This window comes from Eretmochelys imbricata, chromosome 2 (assembly GCF_965152235.1).
Source record: "Eretmochelys imbricata isolate rEreImb1 chromosome 2, rEreImb1.hap1, whole genome shotgun sequence".
In the NCBI taxonomy this organism is placed as follows: Eukaryota; Metazoa; Chordata; order Testudines; family Cheloniidae; genus Eretmochelys; species Eretmochelys imbricata.
The window spans coordinates 100,315,001-100,332,424 of NC_135573.1; the positions used below are offsets into that span (position 1 = coordinate 100,315,001).

General features: G+C 41.2%; 1 protein-coding gene across 6 annotated transcripts in view; it reads left to right on the top strand.

Moving 5' to 3' along the window:
- The window catches only part of ZNF407 (zinc finger protein 407), a 462,207-nt gene that overhangs the window by 271,607 nt on the left and 173,176 nt on the right, over positions 1-17,424 (top strand). For all 6 annotated transcript variants that reach the window (XR_013345174.1, XM_077810508.1, XM_077810512.1 and 3 more), the window contains exon 6: positions 2,992-3,075. Coding sequence is in view for 5 of the 6 variants with exons in the window: in XM_077810508.1 (XP_077666634.1) it covers positions 2,992-3,075 (84 nt within the window). In the remaining variant the exon portion in view is untranslated. The remainder of the gene's footprint in view (positions 1-2,991; positions 3,076-17,424) is intronic.

Genomic DNA, 17,424 nt, shown 5'->3' on the forward strand with positions numbered 1-17,424 from the left:
CTAATTCACTAATGTGTCTGGAAGCAAATCATAGCTCTTCACCTCCTTTCTGTAGTTTAAAAAGCAGGGGCCAAATCCTGCTGGCTTTACCTAGTATTTTCAGGTATAAACTCCCATTGACTTCAGTAGGAGTTTAGTCTGAACTAGAAGCACGGGATTTAACTCCAAATGAATATGAAGAATCTAGATGGTAAAACATTATATAAAATGTATTAATCTGTCTATTTTAAAAATAATTCCTATGTTTTTAATATTTTGTATCAGTGTTTCAAAAAGACATTAAAAAAACCAGCCAAAAATAAAACACACAAATTTTCAAGCCTACAGAGGTACTATGGATGCTCTGAGTCCTCATTAACATACAAAGCTGCTGGTCACTCTCAAGTCTGCTCAGAGATGTTAAACACAACTTGAGCTAATTTATGACAATATATAGATGATGAACTATTTCCTAGTAGGCATGGAACAGCATTTAACTTTAAAGTGTGAATTTTATTCTGGAGTGGTGGGTATTGCGGCTAGTTAGAAAGATTTATATTTAAAATTGATTAATTAATTAATTAGATTAATATTTAATTAATTATAATTAAGCTTTCTTCTTTATAGCCCTTCTACTCCCTTCCTTTAATACTTTGACGAACTCAAGTGCTAGAGAAAAGATCTTGACGCAAAAATCCAAGCAAGAAGAGCAGAGAGATTATAGAGGGAAATTTCTTTGTAAAAAACCAATATATTACTTCAGTAATTAATATTAATGAGTAACATTGTGAACTAGAATTCAGATTTTGGTTATATAATTTTAAAGTTTTGATGGTATTAATTTGCTTCTTAAAGGGAATATATTCACATCAAGAGGAAATGAGGGGATGTTTTTAATTACTACTGTTTTTCTGTCGGTTTAGTGGGTTTTGTTGGTTGGCTGGTTTTTAATTCAGTTGCAATTACAAAATGGCTAGAGCTAATTCTTACATTCAGTTACCGAAAGGTATTCTGCATGTAGGATACCATTTGGAATACCTATTGCATCAGGAACCACATTTTCAAAAGTGGACCCTATAGTTGTAAGTCTAAATTTGTGTGTAAAATGTTGCTGCTTATGTTTTTGTGTGCCATAATATATGGATTTGCCTGTCCAAGCTCCATTTTACATACTGAAGTACCTTGTACAGGTCAATCAGTGTTTTTGTGCACACACTGTAGTGATAAGTTTGAGGCCACTTTGGAAATTTAGCCTGAATCATTCCAAGAGCTTGATAATTTTCTGCAGATCAAGAGCACAGGTATCTCACATCAGGTATATTTGGTTAGGGGATATGGAAAAGGAGAGTGCTGCCACCATAGAATTATCTACAGAGCTGATGAGAGTAGGGGACAGAGGGAACAATTGTACTGGGCCCTGAGCTCAGGGGAGCCCCCAAAGTCTCTGTAACATCTGTGTAAATAAAGTGAAATTGGAGAGGGGCGGGACCCTAGCGAAAACGATATACTGGGGCCCCAAATTTCTGTCAAGGGGTGAGCTCGCTGCTACTATGTGGAATCCCCTGTCTGGATGCTCCATGGACATGGAATTCCTATAGGAGTTTTTCCATGCTGGAAGGGGAGGGATAGGAGCTCTTGTTTGTGGCATTCTTCTCTCCATAGACAGTGGATATCCCAGAAAGTATCTCACTTATATTAATGCTATCAACGCAACTTTAATTCAGGCTCTGTACCTCTCCTGAGTGGAATGTTTTGCACAGGTACTAATGTAGATAGCTACCAGGGGGTAAAAGGAGCCAGAAAAGCAGCCTGGAGGGTCTGTCCCCTCAGGACTAGGCTAGACTTCTCTGAATACTGTGGGTCTCAGTGGAGTTGGGAGACAGCACCTCCTCTCATCCTTTGAGGATCCTAAATCCTCTTCCCGTTGGGAGAGTTTGAAGGAAACTCTGTTAGATTTCCCAAATGCAGTGTCCTGACTCTTCTAAAGCCTTCTCCTTGTTATTTCTGTGGGTGGGTACAGTTTGGTTCCAAATTAGTAAAGTGACTAATTTGTTTTTAAAGCTATTTTATAATTGCACAGGATCTGTCCAAGGTTAACGTTATTATTCCATCATGCCCTTCTCAATGGGTCTGATGGGATGAAACTGCCTACTATGCTAGTACTTACTGTGTAAAAATGCTACTGTGAAATGATAGATTATTTTTATAGACAATGGGGTAAAATTTTAGCTGGAATAAAAATACTAGAAAATGAGCATTTACACACTTTTTACAAGTAGTGAGCCTGCCAAATCTCTCTCTAATTGTTCCGGAGGTTTGGAATGAAGAAATATCATTAAAGATGAACAATATGAGTTCTACTGCAATTTCTGTAGTAATCCCCAGACTTGTTTTCTTTATGTCATGAAAGTTTTAGAAACATAAACAGTACTGAATTGCCACTGGTACTGAATAATATGGCTTTTATTGTTGCCTGGGCTCTTCAATATATTCAAGAAAATAATTTAATTCATTTTATTAAACATAAGGTTACTAAAGAAGACCATGATCAAGTCAGTTAAAATTTCTCACTATCCTTAATTTATTAGTAAATTCAATATATTTTATTTAAGCAGAATCATATATACTGTATATTAACTTTTCCAGGCAATCTTTACTCAGCACCGAAAGGCCAGATGTATGGGAATTGTAAAAAATCAGGATATGCATAAAAACTGTTCAAGTGCATAAAGCAGCCCCATCTGGAAGACATCTAACAGAAATGAAGTTGTACAAAACCATTCCATTGATAATAAAGCTAATTTTTATGGGTCTGACAAGTATGTAATTATGTTCAGTGGTGCTTTTCAGATTTTATCACAGTCAATAAACCGCAGTGGTAATTTCATTCCCATTTGACATATTTACATGGAAACATTTGATTGGAGGAATTAGTAACCCTGAAAGCCTTGATAGATATGTTTTAATGATCTGTGACCTCCGCAGTCCCTCATCTGTTTATTGTTGCAACAGGCGAGAAGTCGTTCCTGTGTGACCTTTGTGGCTTTGCCGGCGGGACGCGTCATGCCCTCACTAAGCATCGGCGGCAGCACACAGGTCGGTAAAGTTGTCTTTACCCTTTGGTATATTCTCTATAGCAAGGGAGTATCATTCAGACTGGGGAATAAAGCAAGTCAAATAGCACATTACAGCACAAAATAATATATTGGTTCATTGTTTGCTTTCCCTTTTTCATTTTTGTAAAATCTGTACGCCCAGGCTGTATATCAAATGCTATGAGCTATGAGTTTGAGTAATCTTCATTTTAATTTTAAAGCAAGATAAAATTGTAAAGATCAGGTGTCTTTTTTTTTTAATTAATGCTAAGTACAGTAACGACTTTTTTTTAAAGGCCCAAATAGATTACACGCTGCCTGAAGCTTTTGCAAGAATCTGCCTGAGGATCTCTTGGTCCTATTCATTTAGATGAATCCATTATTTTGGACTGAGACATAGTTCAAAGCCAGTGTTGTTTCAGTTGCCCTTTTGCAGTTTTAAGATGGTTTGTAATTAATAGATGCAACTTAAAGAGGTACCACATGGCTTGCATGTAAAGCAGGATTTCTCTTTCAAACTGGTAAAGCTTTCATATCACCTGGTTATAAAAATTTAATATCAGATAAAATTAAATTGGGTCTCTGCTTCAGAAGACTTTAAAAAAAGTATAAGTTTTAAACATTTATTAAACCATTTTACCTTAATTGTGTTTTTTAGTAGTTCACTGTGTTTGATTATTTGAGTAGGTTTTGTTCAAACAGATGCAGAAACATCACTGTTATATTTATATTAGTGACTTGCATGAGGATAATAAAATATAATCAAGAAGAATAGTGTGTGTTTAAGTCACTATTATCGAATGAACACTGGACAGAAATTGCTAACAAATGCATGGTTCTAATGGTTGCATTGTGAATTTTCCATGGATTTGTATTGTGGGGATTTTGTATTGTGGCACTTTGTAGAATAATCCGATTCAGGACGTTCGCTGTCTTAGAGCAGAATTTCCCTGATAGCACTTACTCTGCTTTCCTGGGGATCCTGAAGCCATATACTCACAGCCATGATGTCAGATTATTCAACCAAGTCTGGATGGAGGGAAGTGCGATGTTCACACAAAGGTGGGGCTTTCAGAGATTGACTGCCAACATCATGAAGTAAATTTGTTATAAAGATAAATGTACAAGGCCACATTCTCTAGTCACAGCTATTCATTTTCACTGAAGTCAATGGGGTTGTCATTTCTGGGAATTAACTTCTGTGGTAGCAAAAAATTTACATATGTGAGAGGTACTCCCTCATTCATTTCCCACTTACTACAGGATGTTTATATATTTAAAGTATTTAAGATGATGCATTTAGAAAATTTTACACTGTATTCTGTCAATGTGTCACTGTGTCAGTGTATCTAAATTTTAGCAGGAGCATAGTAACTGCTGTAGTTAAAGTCATGTGCTTCCATTCTAACTCCCAATTCTCAATTCCTGATAACTTTCTAAAATGTTCTCTGATTGGGCTGGAATTTACAAAGCCTGATCTCTTCTTGAACATTTATATTATATAATCGCATAAGCAGAAACAATTCAGGAATTTTAGAAGAGGAAAGCTGGGGAGAAAACTGCATTACCATCCTTAACTTTGCCTCTTGTGTGAATGCAGATACTATTTCTCAAATAATGCAAGATAATAGCAACCATATTTTTGCAGCCTTTTCTATAGTTATGTAGTATCTTGCAGTATTGCGTAGTACTCTGCGTTTGTTGCACAGAGTTCATTAAATTCATTTATGTGAAATATGTAACAGCACTTCAGTAATAGAGCTAACATATTACTTACATAATAACATACCACTTACAGACCAAGTATGCAGCTAAAGTTACCTTCATAGTTAGCTGCCTCATTTTCCTCATTATGCATTCTGCAAAATATGTAGTATCTGGGTGCTGATAAAATTATTGGTCAGAATAGAAAAGGTATTATATCAAGTTCCTAAGTTAATGAAGATATATCTGACCAGTATAATACTGAAAGTATTGTATATAAAACTTACAGAAAATATTTTACAAATTCTACACATATTCATCCCGAGCTACAGAAAAAAGGTATGTCATTATATAATATTTTTAGAGAAGTAAAATATGATCAAAAAATTAAAAACAGTGTCTCAGACCCTCAGAGGTAAATTTGTGTAGCTCTGTTGAAGTCACTGGACAAAGTTTAAGTCAATGGAGCTGCATCAGTTTAAGCCAGCTGAGGGTCTGGTCCTATAGACCATTGTATACACACAAGAGGAAGAGTTAGCGCTGCACATGCAACATAAACTTTTTAATTTATTGAGTTTTGAGTACTTAACCATGCAACCATAACCTTCTCTTAAGTTATTTGTAATAGATTTATTACATTATGATGGCTAAACACATTAGCCAAACTTTCCTACCATAGATGCCTAAAGGTAGGCACCTGAATCTTTCTTTAGGGAACTGAATAAAAATACCCTGATTTTCAGACATCTTGACCATTAGCAGTTTTCAGTGATTTCAGGGAGAGTTTTAGGTACGCAACTTCGCCGAAAATCAGGCCATTTGTATTGTGTCCTAATATATATTTAGATGCCTAAAGTTAGGTTGAAAATATTGGCCATTATAAACAGGTTTGGTCCCAGTGAAACACTTTAAATGCAATTTATTTGCTGGATGGCATCTGCACTCCTCATGCCACCCTGGTGGAGACTTCCTTGGTATGATCGCAGGCATTGGAGGTTATAGATCATGAAGCTTGCATCCAGCAGGCATAAGTTTATATTTTATGTCAGGATTGGAGGCTCGTTATTACTTTGCTATTAACTAGATACTATACAGGACAGTATCTCAGAGACAGAAGGATCTATCTTCTGGGCATTTATCTGCCTCTGTGGGACAAACAATCGGAGATGGTTCTTTAGCAGAAAAATTATCTGTGTCTTCTATTTGTTTCAAAGAAAATGGCCCAATATGCCTTTTGTTGGTGTTCTTTTACTTATGCAGATTCCACAATATTCTTGTCCATTGCACAGCTTTATCTCAGTGCTTAGCCACATGCACCACTCTTTATATCTATATTTCCCTTGTGCATCCCTTTGACACCGTTTTCTCTGCACAGAGAATGCCCAAGAAAATTACAATACGTTTTGAAAGGGATTGGAATCAAAAATGGTCTAAATGGCGTAAATAATTCCCTGCCATTATACAAACTGTCTCGGAGGGTGACACAAAACATCTCCCTATCCAAGATTTATTTTTATCACCTGTCAGAGACCCTTGATTCAAGGGCAAAGGAGCAAATCCTCACATGTAGTTGAGGTGTCTTGACCACTTTAATAAGCTTCCCGTTCTCCCAGCCTCCAGGCATAAGGTGTCTTAGTATCCAGGAGGAATGTTCAGAATATCTGACAGATACCTGACACAGAGGAGGACTGGCTCTCGGACCTGAGAGCGCCTTACCACTTAGCCCTTCATTCTCTTGCTTCTGATGCTTCTTATTCTGTTCCTCCTCTTGGGAACAGAATTGGGCCGGACCATGCACTTACACTGAGAAATACCAGGCTCTGTAAATAGTTCCATTTTCTTCATGGGAATTACTTGCAGAGGAAAGTACTACTCAACTTGAGTATAGGATTCTGGCCCTTTGTCACTCAGAGGGCAAAACATCTTCCTCAGAAGTCAGTTTGGCAAACAGAGGATGCTACCCATCACAGAATTGTTTATATTTTTAAAATGAGAACGAAAAGGGAATTAAAAAATATGTTCATGTTAAACAGGAAAGAAATATAATTAATCTCAAGAGGCGGTAAATGTATGCTTTCCACTTTCACTAGCATGGTGCATTGCCACACAGACCTGTTTGGCATAGATATGCTCAGTTGCACAGTACCACGCATGTCAGTACTGAGAGAGGGGAAAAATTCAACCCAGAAATGGTATCATTTTCTTACTAAAGAAGTCTGCAACCTCTGATTTGTTGGTTGACATCTCTATTCTGTGGTAAAAAAAAGTATCTAGTTAGTAAGTATACTGCTTCTCTGTACAGTATGGTCTTTGAATGTAAAATGGACTATGGCTTTCACTGACTTTGACTTAATAAGGGGATGCCATGAGTCTCCCTGGTGATCCACCAAGAGCTTTTCCGGCAGTTCTACAGTGGATTAGCATACAAAGTTCTATAATGTGCTTCATCAGCTACATAAAGACTAATGGCCTCATTTTTTGGAAGTGCTGAGCATCCCCACTTCTGGCTTAAGGCAATGAGAACTACAGGTGCTCATTACCTCTGAAGTTCAAGCCATAGTCTTTTCCATTGTAAAGAGACCTTATTAGAATGATGCCTCTGTCCTTGTTGAACACTTATTGAACAAAGAAATACATTTTATGTGTTATTAGAAACTGGATCAAAAAGCCAAGTCAGTGCCTTTAAACAGCTTTTGCTGGCTGACACAAAGCAGGACACTGATTTAATGTGGTAAATAGAGCCCACCTCACTGGGTTGCAGTAATGTTTATGAAGTAATGTCAATGAGTTGGAGGGGAGGTTTCCATCCCACCAATTGTCATGGATTCCCCCTGAGCCAATGCTGTTTACTCTCACTTTGTGCAATTGGGAGAATCTGTCCTCAAGGGAGACATGAAAGTGATATTACAACTTTTAGTGACAGCCTGCGTATAAAATTAGTTTCCATTAGGGCTGTCAAACAATTAAAAATAAGTCACAATTAATCGCAAGATATAAAAAAAATAGTCATGATTAATTGCAGTTTTAATTACACAATTAAACAATAGAATACCAGTTTAAACTTCTTATAAATATTTTTGGATGTTTGTCTACATTTTCCAAATATATTGATTTAAATTACAGCACAGAATATGAAGTGTACAGTGCTTACTTTGTATTATTATTTTTATTACAAATATTTGAACTGTAAAAAGATAAACAAAAGAAATAGTATTTTTCAATTTACCTCATAAAAGTACTGTAGTGGAATCTATCATGAAAGTGCAACTTATAAATGTAGATTTTTAATTTTTTTTACATAACTGGATTCTAAAACAAAACAATATAAAACTTTAGAACTTACAAGTCAAAGCATGAAGGGGCATACAAATATTTAGCGTATCTGGCATGTAAATACTTTGCAACACCGGCTACAACAGTGCCATGTGAATGCCTGTTCTCACTTTCAGGTGACATTGTAAAAAAGAAGCGGACAGCGTTATCTCCCATAAATGTAAACAAACTTGTTTGTTTTAGGGATTGGCTGAACAAGAAATAGGACTGAGTGAACTATTTTTTTAATCTAGCTAATTTGTTTTGTGTTAATTGCATGCATTAACTGTGATTAATTGACATATGCTACTTTTGTAATTTCAGTAAAGTACACCACCGTAGTAGAGTAATTGGGGATGGTACCCTTATTGTTTATGGCAGCTCCTGAACTTATTGCAAAGCCTAAGCAATTCGTGTTTTTGTTCAAATGTTTTCATGAATTTTTGAAGATGGTGACTTACACTTTTCACATAGATCACTGTTTGTATGATCAGTTCCATTTGCTCATTTCAATCTTGTACTTCTCAAGACATTTATAGGTCAATGTAATAAAGAAAGAAAATTTAATAATGTATGTATTTTTATCCAGTTGAATGACTCACTTTGTGTTTCTATTTCTCATGTGAACTGCTCTTTGACTTTAATGTGCAGTTACATTACTTGGCATTGAATTAAATGTATAATGTATCCTCTTCCCACACCCAAGCTAAAAAAAAAGTGGAATTCTATGTAAGGTATAGCACAGTAAGTATTGTGCTGTTTCATTAAATGGTTATTTTTCATTTCCATTTAAGTCATTAGGAGAGTGTGAAACTTAATTACAGCAGACTTTCAGTGATAGATAAGGGTTGAAATCTAGGTGTCTTAAACTTTCTCATACTGTGGACCATATTTTACAAGAAGGATTGTCTCAGGGCCTTTTTCCATTCATGAACACACAGACCGTGCATCCCCATCACAATCACAGTTTGCAGTCAGATAACAGCTCTGTAGCAATTACTGCAATTTCTCTTTTGGAAAAATGTGTTAGGAAAGTATGTATGAAATTTTTGGATGTCTTTTATACAATAAGGGATGATTCTTGTTTTCTCAGTTCTTTGTATGTAACAGTGACCATCTACTAGTGGCAAATAGGCTGTCTCTGTTTCAAGCTGTTTTTGCAGGCCTTTGGACTCCTCTTCACAGTGAAAAGCCTGATCAATTGTAGAAGCGGCTGGAAATCAGGAACATGACTAGCAGACCATAGTTTGGGTTGTCCACTTGGTTCAAACATGATAATTTGATAACAGAACTTTAAAATATATGGTCTATAGTAATTATTTAGGGCTCTGTTTGCACGCGGAGCCCTAAATAATACGATAGGGATGAGACCTTTTCCACCTTGTTAACACTATGTGTGTTTTGTTAAAGGCGTTTCCATAATAGCATTTTAAAAGTTTTAAAGTTCATTCACCTCAAAGCTGGATCAGCAACAGCATATTCCCATACCCATAAGTACTGTGTGTAGTCTGTAAACAAAAAATAATTCAAGCATTCTTAATCAAGAATCATGCCCTTACTGTTTGTTATTATTGTATTATTTTAGTAATGATTAAAATCATTTATATATTGTCATAAATTTACAATGCAGTTTATGAGTGCAGAAAGGTATGCTCTGCATCCCAAAGAGCTTACGGTCAAAAGAGGCACTGTATGAAGAACAACTTGTATTTAGGAAAGGGAGCATTTGAACATTATTTGTGAACAGAAGATGATAGGACAGAGGACACCTAGAGGATAAGAAGAAGGGGACTATTTTAGACGTAAACTAAGAGTGGGAGAAAGACATGGAGCAGACAAGGAAAGGGTTAGGAAAAGTGTAAGGAGTGGGAAGAGGAAATAAAAGCTGAGATTTAGGTGGGACAAGATCACATATAGAGGCTTGAAGATGAAGCCAATCAAGAAACATAAGGAAAACTGGCCAGAATTGCAGGATAGGAAGAGAACTTTGAATAGAGTGAAATGAGGAGAGTTGAGCAGTGCGGAAAACCAGAGAGAAGGTTATTATAGGTGTGGTTGGTAGCACTGCATATTATTAAGGCTGCCTGACACTTCCCTTTATAAGACCCTGTTTTCAGTTGCTTATAAATTTGCCAAACTTTAGTCATTTAAGCTGAAATTTTCCATGCTGAGTGGCTTAAATGGCTAACTGATACTCAATTCAGAAGTAATTTGGACTCTGGCTAGCTGAAAAACTCATCTCTTTTCCTGTGTGACACATTGACAGTTGTGATTAGACAAAGTACTGGAGATTACAGGCCTTTGGTTCAAGCAAGAGAGGGCTAACAGAGATGTGTCCTTTTGACTTTCTCCCTTGATTTGATGGACCCTGTGTTTGATCACCTTTCAGGCTTTCCTGGGCAATCATCTCATTTGTCAGGCTTTTCTGGAGGTTGTAGTTATTAAAGCTAGAGGTGAGGGAGAGGAGAGTAGTTTCTTTGCATGGGCTGGGAAGCTTTCGAAGTATTTTGACCTGTTCAGTCTCCAAATATGTAGCCAAAACAAAAAGTTTCCCAAATTTCCTCTCACTATTTTTAAGCTAAAATTCTGTAAAACTTTCTAGTTGTCTTAGTAATGACAAAAAATGGTAAACTTTGTCTAAGGTATAAGGGGCAAACCTCAAATCATCAAAATTCCCTCTTGCCCTAACAGTCTGAACAGGAAAATTTCTGATACAAAGTGATAAACCCATCCTCCATTGTAACTGTACATGTAGCAGAGTGCTGAGTACTCCCTGTTGTGCATCACTCTGCACCATTTCTGCAGCAAATTGGAAACTGAGGCTGCCAGAAGTGTATAAGGATTATAACTGAAAACTCTGGTTGTGACTTCCGTGAATTTCAGGGGGTTGCTTAAATTTGCCATAAAATCCAGTGCTGCCTGTAGCTGGGCACGCCTTTGCTCCTGTCTTCTTGCCACAGACTCCAATAGTTATGCATTCACAGAGCCATTTATTTGAGTTCCCTTCACCATCGCCACTACAGTACCTGTGCAAGAGTCCATTTACAACATCCCCTGTGCTTCCGTCCCCCTTCTCAAAACCTGTCAGGAGCAGAGGTCTCTCTTCACTGAGGCCTCTGTGAGACTGGGCTCAGCAAGCCTGCTCCTCTTTCTCCCCTGGCACTTCCTTCCTTCGTTTCTTTGTCTGTCTGGACTGATTATCTAATTACCTCAGTTGGCTTTCTTCAGGGGAACTAACTGGTGTCTGAGGCTATGTCTACACTACGAAATTAGGTTGTAATTAGGTTATAGAAATTAGGTTGAAATTAGGTTGTAGAATTGTAGAAAGTGTTTTTATACAGTCGATTGTGTGTGTCCCCACACAAATGCTCTCAGTGCATTTAGTCGGCATTAAGTCGGCGGAGTGCGTCCACAATACCGAAGCAACCGTCGACTTCCGGAAAGTTACACTGTGGGTAGCTATCCCACAGTTCCCGGAGTCTCCGTTACCCATTTGAATTCTGGGTAGAAATCCCAATGCCTGCTGGGGCAAAAACATTGTTGCAGGTGGTTCTGGGTACATATCATCAGGCACCCCCTTCCCTCCCTCTCTCCGTGAAAGCAATGGCAGACAATCATTTCGCGCCTTTTTTCCTGGGTTACCTATGCAGACGCCATACCATGGCAAGCATGGAGCCCGCTCAGCTCATAGTCACCATGTGTCTCGTATGTCTCCTGGGTGCTGGCAGATGTGGTACTGCATTGCTATAAAGCAGCAGCTCATTGCCTTTTGGCAGCAAACAGTGCAGTATGACTGGTAGCTGTCGTCGCCGTATTCCAGGGTGCTCTTTTAGCCGACCTCGGTGAGGTCGGTCAAGGGCGCTTGGGCAAACATGGGAGTGACTCAGCCAGGTCATTTCCCTTTTAAGTTTCATCTCATGGCAATTCAGTCCTGTTGGCAGTCCTACTGCACCGTCTTCTAATGAGCAGCCAGGAGACGATGATGGCCAGCAGTCATACTGCACCGTCTGCTGCCAGCAAGATGTATAAAGATAGATGAAGTGGATCAAAACAAGAAATAGACCAGATTTGTTTTATAATCATTTTCTCCTCCCTTCCTCCCTCCCTCCGTGAAATCAACAGCCTGCTAAACCCAGGGTTTTGAGTTCCGTCCTTGAGGGGGCCATTCTGTTTCTCCTTGATGCAAAGCCGCCCCCTTTGTTGATTTTAATTTCCTGTAAGCCAACCCTGTAAGCCATGTTATCAGTCACCCTTCCCTCCGTTAGAGCAACGGTGGACAATCGTTTCACGCCTTTTTTCAGCGCAGACGCCCCAGCACTGGGAACATGGAGCCCGCTCAGATCACCACGGCAATTATGAGCACTATAAACACCGCGCGCATTATCCAGCAGGATATGCAGACCATAACCTGCACGAAAAGCGAAACCAGGCAAGGAGGAGGCGACTGCAGCACGGTGACGAGAGTGATGAAGACATGGACATGGACTTCTCATAGAGTACGGGCCCCTGCAATGTGCACTTCATGGTGTCAATTGGGCAGGTTCATGGTGTGGAACGCCGATTCTGGGCCTAGGAAACAATCACAGAGTGGTGGGACCACATAGTGTTGCAGGTCTGGGACGATTCCCAGTGGCTGCGAAACTTTCACATGCATAAGGGCACTTTCATGGAACTTTTTGACTTGCTTTCCCCTGCTCTGAAGCACAAGAATACGAAGATGAGAGCAGCCCTCACAGTTGAGAAGCGAGTGGTGATAGCCCTGTGGAAGCTTGCAATGCTAGACAGCTACCGGTTAGTCGGGAATCAATTTGAAGTGGGCAAATCTAATGTGGGGGCTGCTGTGATGCAAGTAGCCAACGCAATCACTGAGCTGCTGTTATCAAGGGTAGAGACTCTGGGAAATGTGCAGGTCATAATGGATGGCTTTGCTGCAATGGGATTCCCTAACTGTGGTGGGGCGATAGATGAAACCCATATCCCTATTTTGGCACCGGAGCAAAGTACATAGTACAAGGTAGTGAGTACATAAACCGAAAGAGGTACTTTTCAATGGTGCTGCAAGCATTGGTGGATCACAAGGGATATTTCACCAACATCAACATGGGATGGCTGGGAAAGGTACATGACACTCGCATCTTCAGGAACTCTGGTCTGTTTCAACAGCTGCAGCAAGGACTTACTTTCCAGAGCAGAAGATAGCCACTGGGGATGTTGAAATGCCTATAGTTATCCTTGGGGACCCAGCCTACCCCTTAATGCCATGGCTTATGAAACCATACACAGGCACCCTGGACAGTAGTCAGGAGCTGTTCAACTATAGGCTGAGTAAGTGCAGAATGGTGGTAGAATGTGCATTTGGGCATTTAAAAAGCGCACTGGTGCAGTTTATTGACTCGGTTAGACCTCAGCGAAACCAATATTCCCATTGTTATTACTGCTTGCTGTGCACGCCACAATATCTGTGCGAGGAAGGGGGAGACGTTTATGGCAGGATGGGGTTTATGGCAGCCTTATCGCCGCCTCTCAGGCTTTCCTTGAGTGGGTCCTGTGGGAGGGTACTCCCCGCCCACCCCTCACCCCTGGCCATCCGAACCTTGTTATTGGGCCCCGTGAGCCACCCCAGACCCCTCCCTTCTGCAACCAGAGCTGACTGTGCAAACTGCAGCCAGTTCATTTCCGAACCACACCCAGGACACACCTATGCAAGTTTGTGCTCCATACCTTTCACTTCCTCACCCTCGTGTCCTGTCCCGACCCAAAGTGGCGGGCTCTTCTACCACCTGTGGAGGGTGAGGAACCCCGGTGGGCCTGTATTCCACATTTGCTCCCTGGCCTGCCATGGATATTAGTTGGTGGCTCCTTCATGCAGCTGTGAGCACGGGCATGTACCTGCATGGTTCACCCGCTTCCTCAATACCTGCCCCTTCTGTGCCATGAGAGAGACCCTGGCGAACATTTATCTTGGGTATTCCAGCCTGCATCTCCTTTTCCGGCTCCTCCAGAGCCTTGTCCTCAGGGTCTGGCTGCACTCCCCTCCCCCCCTTCATCTCCTGATATCCATGGCCCCACAAAGTTGCAAGACCCCCTCGTCAACCTCCTCCTGGTGCTAGCCAAAGTGTCCATCTGTAAAACCAGGAGGAGGATGCTGGATGGGGAGGTGCTCTACAACTGTGGGACCATTTCTGTTCCTCCTTATGATCACGCATCCAGGCAAAATTCCTCTAGGCTGCGTCCACTGGCTCCCTTCACAGCTTTGAGGAGCAGTGGCACAGTCCGGGGTTGTCTGTTTGGTGTCTCCTTCCAGTTCCTTATTTGTGGCCCTCTGACCTCACTCCTGTTCCTGTTTGGGTTTTTTTTTGTATTAGTTGTCCCCCGAAATTATTTGAGCCCTGGGTTTAGTCACTCTTCCCCCGAGTCAGCTTGCACCTGCCCACCCTGCAGGACCTCAGTAGGTGTTCATTCCCTGTATTCTGCCACAGCAAACAGGGAATTGTGCTGCAAAGTTTAGAGCTGTTGCGGAGGCATGAAGGACCGATTTGAAATGAAGTAAGCAGTATGGAAATAGTGGAAACTGACCTGGGGGTGTGTGAGAATGAGCATAGGCACTTGAGGGGAGCACAGTTTGGGAGTGAGAATATTAGATATCAGGAGGAGAGGGGAAACAGTTGTGGGGAGAGGGATGAGGATGGGACCAAGCAGTTAGGAGGGGAAGTGATTGTAGAAGAAGCAGAAGCAGTTGGACCAAGCATGGGGGGAATGGTTGGGAGATAGCAGCAATACGTACTTCTTTCTTGGCCGTGGCTGTGGAAAAAGTAATTTGGGCTCCTTTTTGCCTCCCTATCACTTTAGGCTGGGATGTTATGGTTTTGGTTGAGACAAGCTTATCTATCAAGTGAACCGAAAAGTTTTCTTATTGACTTGGTTTCATACATAAATATTTTTCCCCTTGGTGCAGCCTCTAAAAGCTATTGAGAAAGTTAGGCAGTCAGTTTTTCCCAGTTCATTTGGCCTTTTGTTTTGTGTTGCTGTGATGTATTTTCTGTCAAGTGAAATTTACACAAACTGTACCTGACAGGAACACTTAGCCACAAGGATTTCCTAAGGAGAAACTTCCTCATGCGGTGGTGAGGATTATTCATTTTTCTTTTGGTCATGATGGAATTTCCAAACTCTACTAGCTAGAGTGGAACCTCACTGATCTGTCAGCCTCACTGGCTCTGCCTCAGCATTGCAGCAGAACTTTCCTGAGATGTGTTAAAGTGGACCTCAAACCAGAAAATCATTTTCAGTGCAGATTTGCTGGTTTCCAGTTTACAAAGGTGCAGTTTAATAAGGTTCAAATGTATATTAAATGAAAACTGCTAGAAGGAAGGAAGACCCTTCTCTATCATTCTTGTAGCTGTGTTACTTAGGCTTCAGAAATATTACTATTTTCTTTAATTCTCAAAGAGAAAACAAATCAGGAGTTGGGACAGGAATTTTCAGTTCAAGAATAGGTTGTTGAAATAGTGTTAAGTATCCCAGAAAGTTTAATTGGAAAAGAAGCCACTGTCAGTCAAACAGTTGGAAGAATCACTTTCTTCAGAGAAGAAGAGATTGGGTATTTGACAGGAAAGTTTGGAGCAGGAAAGGCATATTTGCCAGCAGTCCCAATTTGTCCAGCACAATCCTGGGTTTCCCTCACCCCCTGGCCAGGGAACAGGAGCTGAAAAATAGTAGCTAAAATTCTCTCCAAGAGCTACTAAAAGCAATTGTTCTAAGTCTTGAAGCTACCTCTCCTTTGCCTATTTCTCCCCAGTTCCCATGCAGGTTTCCCATCTTCTTTCTCTAGAGCGGTCTTTCAGAGCCTAAGAAGCCTACAGTCTGGGCTTCTCCTGCTTTGGCTAGTTAGAAATATGAGGATTAATCCTAGCTTTCATTTGGGAAATATATATGTGGGGCTGGATGACCGTCTGTTATTAATATTGTCTAACACTTCCCATTTTAAGACCCTGTTTTCAGTTGCTTATAACTTTGCCAAACCTCAACTGTTTGGGTTGAATTTTCCATGCCAGGTGTCTGCCTCAGGCTAGTTTTTTAAGATTGCAGCCAAAACAGTTTAGTTGTTTCTGAGAATGAGGCTAGGAAAAAAATACGTTGCTTTGCCCACATTAAAAAAATTCTGGCGTCCTTTACTTCGAAAATGTTTTGCACTCCCTGCTTTGGAGCAGGCACTTGATATTTGGCAGGTGGCCTTTATGTTAGGGGATATTCCTGTCGCTGTCCCAATGAAAATCTGACCAAATTTGGCCAAGTTATAAACCTTAGAAAAATATTGCCATTTGCACATGCTCAGTAGAGACTTCTTAGATTTTAGTAATGAAATTCCCCAAAGGTTCCATCCACACTGGGCATGCTCCAGCCTGGAGCTGAGCAGGGACTTTCTCTGCAATTGAAGGCCTGGGCTGCTGCAGGCTGGGCCAGGTACGGCTGGAACTGAGAGCAGGGAGCCCGTTTCCTCTGTACTCTTAGTGACTCTCCACACCCCCACACCCCCACTGGGCCCAGGAGTAGGAAGGGAGAAGCTACTTGATATGAATTCAGAAAGGGCAAGAGCTGGATGTGGCTAAGCAGGCAACCACGGAGTAGGACTGGGACAAGAAGCCTTCTGGGGGAGATTGGGATTGCAGGCTGGTGGTGTGGGAAGAGGGAAACTGGGTCTGGGAGGTGGGGTAAGAGGGAGACTGCAGCTGGCTTGGAAGCAGTTTGGGTCTGAGTACCTGTGGGGTGGAGGGAAAGAGGTGAGAGAGGATGGGAGACATATCTGAAGAGGAGTGTTGGTGTAGGAGGGGAATTGGAAGAAGCAGGGAATAGAGACTGGGATATGGAGCCAGTGGGAGAGGGGACTTTGATTGGATGGGAAGCCTGGGGTGGGGGGGGAGATTGGAGCTGGGAGCCCGTAGGGACAGGCAATGTCGGGGGAAGGGCAATTGAAGGTTGGGAGAAGGGGAAACACATTGGCTGGGACTGGCTGGGCAAAGCAGAGCGGGGTGGGGGGAGAAAGAGAGAGACTGGGAGTCTGGGTGGAAATTGGGACCGGACAGTGAGTCTGGGTGGGAGAGACTAAAGCTGTCTGGGCAAGAGACTACCTGGTGGAAAGTGAAACTGGCAAAAGCTTTCCAGGAGAGCTGGTGGGGCTGAGTGCCATGACTCTGCCTCAGTAGCTTCCAGCCTACTCCCCCAGCTACAGGGCCAGAGATACTGGACATCCCTACTCTCTGTCACTGTGACCCCAGAGGTGGGGATGCTGAGCACCTTGGCTCTCTGACTCTGCAGCCAGGCTGGAAGTCTCTTG